The sequence below is a fragment of the Pyrus communis genome, chromosome 2 (genome assembly GCF_041283825.1).
Source record: "Pyrus communis isolate YQ-2024b chromosome 2, ASM4128382v1, whole genome shotgun sequence".
Classification (NCBI taxonomy): Eukaryota; Viridiplantae; Streptophyta; class Magnoliopsida; order Rosales; family Rosaceae; genus Pyrus; species Pyrus communis.
The window spans coordinates 17446500-17455603 of NC_142566.1; the positions used below are offsets into that span (position 1 = coordinate 17446500).

Here is a 9104-nt window from a genome sequence, read left to right on the forward strand (position 1 = left end):
TAAGACATAAGAAGTGGATTATTGCTTTGAACTGTAATGAAATTTCAGCATGTCTTTGAGCATGTTCTGGGTTCATTAGTTTTTCAACAATTCGGTAGCTCCAAGTTTTTTATGCTTTTGCTTTTCTCGCACTAATCGCTTCACTTTTCTTAGTCCGATCTTACTTCGGCATTGTAGCGGAGATTGGTATTAAGTAATTGGATTAATAGTCCGTGTGGTGATAGGACAGGTTCAACATGGTTCCACTTCATTTTGTGTCTTCGGATGAATTGTTGCAAACGTTTTTCAGCCTTTGAAAATTTGTTGTTTGATTTTCCGCTTTTAGTTGTTGGAGTTGTAGGACGGGTTCAACATGGGGATTTTGGGATTTTGGTACAAAATGCAACAAGTATGTTGTATTATACGGTTAGATAGGTTGTAATGAGATCTAAGGAACATATTTGACTGTTTGATTATGTTACTAAGTACTTGTAAGTGTTGCAGTCGGTCCCAAAATTGAAAGTCACTTTGGACTAGTGTTTAGTGATATTCCTTTAGATTGTAAGTGGGAGGGGTTTATGCTCGAATTTCGTAGATGACAAGTCCAATATCAATTCGTTATGGTTGGCCTGTTGTGTAACTTAGTCTAAATTTTTTACAACCTTATTGTAAATATATTTTTTAATTAAAAAAATTAATTGAAAATGTCGATTTTGAGAATTTGAGATAGTAATCAACCAAAATATTGATATGACCATTGGCCTTTGATATTTTAAGGAGTATGGTTTTAAAGTCCTTGTCCGTATGACCATGTCGAGCCATACCCATTCGAGTTTTGTTGGGTTCTTTGTATTTTGCAAATTGGACAAGGTGAAAAGTCTATTGCTTATGATCGTTGTGGTACTTCTCTACATTGTAATGTTTTTTAACGACTCGAATCGTCTATCTTTTAGAGCATCATTCATAGATTATTCCTGCAAAAAATTAAAAAATCCAAAACCCTTAAGACGTTCATTTGTAGTGAAGAAAATAGATGAATACAATTCTACAAAGAAACCTAAGTCTTAATCCAATGGTCATACGGTTTCTTATGTTAGTGATTTTTCAACATGATCTTTGAAGAAATACCTAAAAGTTAGTGGTTTAGATGGTTGAAATACATTACGAAGTGAGCCTTACAAAAATGTATGTTTTGAATGTTGTGTTAAAAAAAATGGTGACTCGGATCTATATATATATATATATATATGGATATAGATATTTACCGAAACTGATTGTTTCCGTTAGGCTAAAATAGATGTGTGAAATTCTGGATCTCTTCTAAGTTTCAAGGATTCATAACCCCCAGCTTTCATGGCCGGAAATATAATTGGAATGACCAAATTTCATTTTTCCGTCATATCCACTTTTTGCTTTTGAGTTTGGTAGGGAAATCGAACAAGTCCTTCAACGTACCAAATATGGTGTTGTGAAGCAAGCATCATTGCTACGAAACAACCGTGCTCTTCAAGTGCACTGCAAACATGTTTGCGGACTGAGAGCCAAGAACTTGTTCCTGGCTTCCAGCAGTCTGCTTTGGAGAAATCTACCACTGTACAAGTCTCTAAGCCCGTTTGTTACACCTTAGAAGTTACTGGTTTAACTAGGATTACAAGACTATGTTTGGTATGGTCTTAGACTAGAATAAATGACACTCGCAATTGAGAGCGAGGTGCGCTCTGCTCTTCACTATACCCCAATGTCTAGTCCTGAGCTTTCACTTGGTATTAAGCGGGATTAAAAAGGAAACGAGGCCGATGGCCTCACCCCACCCCTTCCCCGCCTCCCTTCCTATCTTAGAGTCCACCATTGTGGAGGCTATAACTCTAAAAATGTGATGATTGTGAGAAGACAAGGTAACGGATTAAGATTAGGACAGGTCCTAGTTCAATCACTAAAACAAAATTAACTATGTCGACCGAAACACCATGCTAATGCCTCTACAATTGAAGACTATAAAATCATGTTAGATATGCTAAACAAAAAAGAAACTGATCATAACTGCGGCAACATAATAGTCAGCAACATCAACGTTGCGTCGCATTTATAAACTCGATCGAAGCTACTCTAAGAAGGTGCACTCATGCAAACAAACAATCGCATATCACTTGGCACAACAATATATGCAAGCAAATCTTCTATCAATCAAAATTCTATGGTTCTCCATACAAGGAGACTAGAATGTGCAACGCCTTAGCGACCTATGATTATAAACCAAAAGAATATAGAGGAAAGAAGAAACAAAGACCACGCTAGAGGCCCAAGCCTCAAACGATCAATCCACAATCATCGCAAGATAGAAAATTGTTTCTGTGGAACTAATTATTAAGAGCTCCTATCAAGAGCCAGCCAAAAAATTGAACCAGGTATTGAATTCATTAACACCAAAGAATCAAGGCTTCAAGGCAATAGCCACTCCAAACCTGGGATTTTTGTCCAAGGCCTTGGTGTCAACCTCGCCAGATATTGTCAGCACCGACTTCGGTATGACTTCATGCTGCAGGAGGGCTCCTAGCTTTCCGTGATTGTTGAGCTTAGCTTTCACTATTGTGTAAATATCAACAGCATATTGTCCTCCCACCGTGAAAGTGTTCTCGTTCGTGGAGAACTTTCTTGTGATCTCTCCCACAGCAGCACTCCTCTTCAACAAATCCATATAATGCACATAAGATGCTCTTATACTGTCTCCCTTGTCGCCCCTGAGAGGTTAGAGAGAGAGAAAGCTGATATTAGAAACGGTTAATACTTACAACAACAGAGTTTAAACTATTGTACATGATACAGGTTACGGTACAAAAAGCTTACAAAATTATTGAAGCAGACTGATCAGGCTTTGTGATACTAATTCCAGCAGTATACTTCGTAAAGTTTCCAGAGGTAGTGTCATAACCCCCTTCTGCACCAAATGCAATGGTTGGGGTTCCAATGGTGGCTGAAAAATCAATGGCTGGGGATTGACTCAACGCAACAGCTGTAGTGAAGGTTGCATGGTCATGGAAGTATTGAACCTCCAACTGCACAATAAAATTGAAAAATGACTATCAGATAGTAATGCACAATTCAAATGTAAACATCGCCTATCCTAAAGATCCCTGATTTTATACCTTGCCAGAGTTGAAATCAGGGGCTTTGAATGAAGCTATAGTTTTTGTGGATGGGACAATCTCATTGATCGTGAAGGTCGTCGAGATCTGCCAAAACAAAGAGAAAACTGCACATGCTTAAAAGAACAAGAGAATTGTTTGTAATATATTCACAGAAAACGACGCAACCCACGTTTGATTCTGTATCAACTTTGACATCAACCACTGTGTTCTTGTACTTGTATTGTGTCAAGATGTCCCCAGTGGAAAGTCCTCCTTTCTTCACTGCTGTTGAGGTGAGGGCCTAAAGGATCCCAAAGAGAAAAAAAAAGATATTGGAACAAAAACAACAATTTATATTATCGCTTAAACAGTTAAAAGGAATAAACTCACACAACAACTTCCAGGAAGAGGCACAAATAAACCAACACTACCACAATCTCAAGGTTGATCCCAATGAAGGGGAAATTTTGAATTAGTCAACTTGAGAATACTCAGAAACCAGCCATCGATTTCTAAATCCATTCTAATACAAGCTTTTAAAGCTTCAAAAGGTTATTACTAAAGCATTTAAATTTTTAACGGCATGAATCTTAAAGCATAGCAGGAAATGGAAATTCTGAGCAATAAACATCTATTCAGATAATAAATGCCAAACTGGTAATTAAAAATGATAGATAATACAAGACATTTCAGGTGTCCCCTTCTTTTTTCTTTTCAGGAAAAAAAAATATTAAGACATTGTTCATGTACAGAAAAGTATACAAAATCTCAAGGTTTACTCTTAAAATTGTTGTACTTTCATCCATTAATCAACCGGGCCAACTGTTTCAATTCTATACCCAAATTCTAAACTCAAGTTTTGAAGCTTCAGTATGATATTACGTGAGATTAAATCACGATGAATCTAAGTAAACATAAATACCATTTCAAATATGTTAATGTAATCATAATGATAGGAATTTCAGAAATAAGATATTCACTCCAGCTTACTAAAGAAGGAAAGAGATGGAATTTCAGAAATCATATCGTTTAATAAGTCAAGATATTCCCTTCATGTATTTAAGAGCTCACTTTTTCTATTAATTAAAAAGGTATTGAAGGTTTTACTAAGCGATTTTTCCTATGTCATTATAAGATGCAGGCACATAAAAGTCTTAAGTCTATAATAACATGAGACAAAGAAAAGAGCTGCACAGGGAGAAATAAAATACAGAGTAACAACTTCAAATTGAACAAAATGCAAAGTAACACACTACACATGTACACACGAATAGGAGGAAGATTGAAAAATGGGGTAACAACAAATGAAACTGTCATGTGAGTAAATGATATTTTTTCACAAAAATCCCAATAGATAAGTACTTAAAATATCGGAAACAATGAAAATTAGATAACCCAGTCTCTCATTTTTCAAGAAAAACAAAGATAAGGAAACACTTAACACTCAACAGCAGAAAAAAAAAACGTCTTCTAACAAAAATTTAGTATTCGAACCTCAAAAACTACTAAGGGCCCGTTTGATAACTATTTCATCTTTGATTTTTACTTTTGTTTTTTTTTTCTGCTTAAATAGAAGAAAAGTGTGTGGGAAAAAGGGGGAATGAAGAATGTGAAGAAAGAAAGGTGAAAGAAATGTGAAAAGAATGCGACACAAAACAAAAACAAAGAACCGAAAACAATTTTTAAGTTGTTTAACTTTCTAGTTCTTGTTTTCACATTATCTCCCCCTCCTCCCTCCCACCACCTCTCACTTTCCTCTTTCCATTGTCATTTCGCCCATACGCTTTCCCTCCATCTCTAGCTCAAAAACCGAAAAATAAAAACTAAAAACGAAATGGCTATCAAAACGAGCCCTAAGTGAATGATTACATCGCACCGAAAAACGCAAAATATAAAATCTAGTTTATGAAACAAAACGTATAAACCGATTTCCTTGGACAGAGAAAAACTATAGTCTACAAAAATGACTCAATTCTCAAATACTTCAGTCTGAATTTCGAACCCGAGACGTAAAAAGCATGCGATTGGCACTATAATCTAGCTAAAACAATCAACACTAGCATAACAACACCGATTCGAACCCTAATTCATGATCCGAAACTATATTTCTCGATTACTCAATTAGCTGTACATATTTTAATTAAATTAGAGCATCGAATGCGTACCACCCCTGCATCGCTGTAGGTGGAGACGGTGAATTTCTGATCGGAGCTGTAGTCCTTGGTCAGAAGATCTGCAACAGAAGCCAAAACGCATCGTTTTAGATGCAAATTACGCGCAATCGAGAGCGCGACAAACAGTAGAAAGATCGCAGAGACAGAGAGAGAGAGAGTGAGAACGATTGCTCACCTTTGGCTTTTTTGCCGATGTCGGTGAAAAGTCCAGGTCCCTTGCTCATCTTTACAGAGGAGAGAGAGTGAGAAATTTTGGTGGGGGAGAAGAGAGAGGGGAAGCGGAATGGAAGAGGAAGAGGGTTTGTTTATTTCGTGGTGGCAAGTTTGTGGTGTGTGATTGACGGTTGTCGTGGTATTCTGCTGACACGTCGCTTGCCAACCGTTGATTTCAATACTCAAAAACCTTCGGGTTGTATTTTGGGAAGAAGAATCAATGATTTGATTTGGTGATTATAGTAAACTTATATGATTTGATGATACGCTTTAAATTAATTATTTGAGAACCCATTACGAAACGTTTTTAAAATAAAACTCTTTGGTTTTATGCTTAGATACGGAAAATAAATTTGAAATTTGAACTAAAATCAAAATTATAAATTGACATATATACACTATTCTTTTTGTTTGTATTCATAAACATAAATATTTAGAATTATGTATAATTTTTTTTTTTTTTGAAATTTAAGACCTTCAATTGTCAAGTTTAAGGACTTGTTTTAAAATGACTGAAAACTCTTTTAGTGAAAGTGTTTTTGGGTTCTAAAAGCATCAGTTATATGCTTATTGTAGTAAACACTTCAAGTGCTTTTTCATTATTCACTTGCATTTTTACTAATGATTGATTGTAAAAGCACTCTCATCAAAAGCACTGTGAACACGAAAGATTCCTTGAAACAAGAAACCAGAATAACGTGTACAAAATAATATTTTTGTGTTTATGATTTTTGGGGTTACGATCTCTCTTAAATTTGGTCCTCTGATTCTATCTCCGTAAGATCTAGATTTGTTGATCCAAGGGCTGTCGAGGCTTGATCTTGGATGAACAGTTGTAAGTTTCTTCAAGGGCCTTCGGGGCTTGATCTTGAATGTTGATGGATGAGCGGATCTTCAAGGGCTTTTGGGCTTGATCTTGAAGAACGGTTGGTTTTCTTCAAGGGCCGTCGAGGCTTGATCTTGAATGAACAGTTGGTTTTCTTCAAGGGCTTTTGGGCTTGATCTTGAAGAATAGATGTGTGGATTTGTTTGTTGATCCAAGGACCGTCGGGGCTTGATCTTGGATGAACAGTTGTTGAACGGATCTTCAAGGGGCGTTGGGCTTGATCTTGAAGAATGGGTGTATGGGTTTGTTGAGGTTGTTGATCCAAAGGGCCGTTGGGGCTTGATCTTAGGATGAACGGATGATGAATGATGAACACTTTCTTCAAGGGGCCGTCGGGGCTTGATCTTGAGTTGGTGGGAGTTCTTCAAGGGCCGTTGGGGCTTGATCTTGAAGGAGAATTTGACGAAGAACGAAGAGTGCTTTCTTGATCCTTCGGAATTCTTGGGAATTTGGATGCTTGAGAGCTTTGGAGTTTCAAAGCTTCAAGGATTTGGGGAATTCTCTTCCAATTTGGGAGTAGAGAAATGTATTTGTGAATTCCTTGATGCTTGATACCTTGATGGAGAAGCCTATTTATAGGCTTTGAGAATGAATCACCACCACAAAATATTTTTTTCCTTTCCAAGCACCATTGCCTAATTTTCCCACTTAATGCAATATTGAAATTGAAGTGGTCTAACTTATGGCCTAATTTCCCACTTAATGCAATATTGAAATTGAAGTGGTGTAACTTATGGCCTAATTTCCCACTTAATGCAATATTGAAATTGAAGTGGTGTAACTTATGGCCTAATTTCCCACTTAATACCATTTTAAACTTGAAATGTGTATGCTTTGTCATTGCCCAAATGAGAAAAACTTTCTTTGATCCGTAATGGATTGAAGTGTGCTTACCTTGTCATTGCCCAACATGAGAAGAAAAACTTGTTTTGATCCTCAATGGATTGAAATGTGCTTGCCTTGTCATTGCCCAAAATGAGAAGAAAAAACTTGTTTAATCCTTCAAGGGTATTTCTTCCTATTTTGTTGAGTCACACGCCATGTGTACAATTTGTACAACACGTGGCGTATGCCATGTATGCCTTGACACGTCAAAACTTTAATGCGTTGGTGAACATTTGTTTTACTGAAATTTCGATGTCTACAAATGCCCCCACTTCAAGGCGCGTCGTAGACATGTGCTTGTCACGTGTAGAAGATGCGTTTTGAAGTCCCTTAATGTAGATGTCAACCCAAGGGCCGTCGAGGCTTGATCTTGAATTGGGCTGGAAATTTCTTCAAGGGCCATTGAGGCTTGATCTTGAGTTTGACTGGAAGATTTTTTGGTTTCCTCCAATCGTTGATTTTCCACAGGCTTAGTCTTGAACTGGGCTGGAAATTTCTTCAAGGGCCATTGAGGCTTGATCTTGAGTTCAACTGGAAGATTTTCTGGTTTCCTCCAATCGTTGATTTTCCTTTGTGCTACTCTTGAACTGGGCAGCAGGAAATTTCTTCAAGGGCCATCGAGGCTTGATCTTGAGTTCGACTGGAAGATTTTCTGGTTTCCTCCAATCGTTGATTTTCCTTTGTGCTACTCTTGAACTGGGCAGCAGGAAATTTCTTCAAGGGCCATCGAGGCTTGATCTTGAGTTCGACTGGAAGATTTTCTGGTTTCCTCCAATCGTTGATTTTCCTTTGTGCTACTCTTGAACTGGGCAGCAGGAAATTTTGGTCTCCCCCGAAGGTCTGAGCTTTACTCTTTTTTTCTGTTTCTTTGTTCAATCTCTCCAATTCGTATTGAAGAGGGTTAGAGGATAGCTCAGCATATGCAGTTGTTGCTTGTCTCCACATGCTTTAATGTATCATTTTCACTTGCCTTACTTGCTCCCCTTTGCAGAAGTGGTCCCTTCTCTGGAAGTGTATCAACCATTGAAGATGACTACTCGAGAGCAACGCTAGGTAAGCAACCAGGGAATAGATTCCAGGCAGTCGGTTCCAGATCGGAAGACTGACTCCAAGTGCCGGCTGATTGCTTCTTTCACTTTGCCATGCGAGTAAGAACAAGGACAAAGGAAAAGACAAGGAAAAAGCATGATATGAGATACCTTTGCTTTCGACCTTGATGATATGAGATACCTTTGCTTTTGAAGAAGCGGCGAATGGATCAGCACATGTATTTGTTGTGCTTGTCTCCACATACTTCAATCTACCGTTTCCTCCTGGGTCATCTGTACTCCAGGCATCTGGTATCTTCTTTGGGGAAGAAGAAAAAATTGAGTATTTCGAAAGGCTTTGCTGGGAGTGCGCCCTCAGAGGTGAGGAAGAGTTGGGCATTTTTTTTTTTTCAGGTCTGCCTTGCCATAAAAGATGAAGGTCGACATATATAGGGATTTCCCAATAGCAAGTGGTGGTTATGTTCTTTTACCCTTGTCGACAAACGTCTCTTCGATTTTTTAACAAGCGTCTCTTCGATTTCTGAGCGAGCGCGTCTTCGAAAAAGTAGTCACGGGTGCGGCTCTGTCACCACGCTTGTTGGCAAAGGCGCGTAGTTGGGATGATAACCTTCACGTGTTTTCAACTTTGTCAGAGATCTTTTGACAAAGTTGAACGCGTTATCTGAAAAGCCGCGAAAGCGTCGCCGAACTTCACGCAGGAAAATCCGATTTTTTGAATCGGTGGTCGTGTCGCCTTGGCTTTTTATAGAGGTATCGATTACCTCCAACATGCACACTTTGAAGATCGCCCGTT

At 38.1% G+C, this 9104-nt stretch overlaps 1 protein-coding gene across 1 annotated transcript; it reads right to left on the minus strand.

Moving 5' to 3' along the window:
* Nucleotides 1-2099: 2099 nt before the first annotated feature.
* On the minus strand, nucleotides 2100-5713 carry LOC137747123 (mitochondrial outer membrane protein porin 2). Its single transcript, XM_068487137.2, has 6 exons — nucleotides 5454-5713; nucleotides 5270-5337; nucleotides 3295-3405; nucleotides 3123-3209; nucleotides 2824-3032; nucleotides 2100-2717 (listed from the first exon to the last, which is right to left on the minus strand). Exons 1-6 carry the CDS (start codon nucleotides 5500-5502, stop codon nucleotides 2411-2413), a joined length of 831 nt encoding a protein of 276 aa, XP_068343238.1. The 5' UTR covers nucleotides 5503-5713; the 3' UTR covers nucleotides 2100-2410.
* Between the last annotated feature and the right edge of the window lie 3391 nt (nucleotides 5714-9104).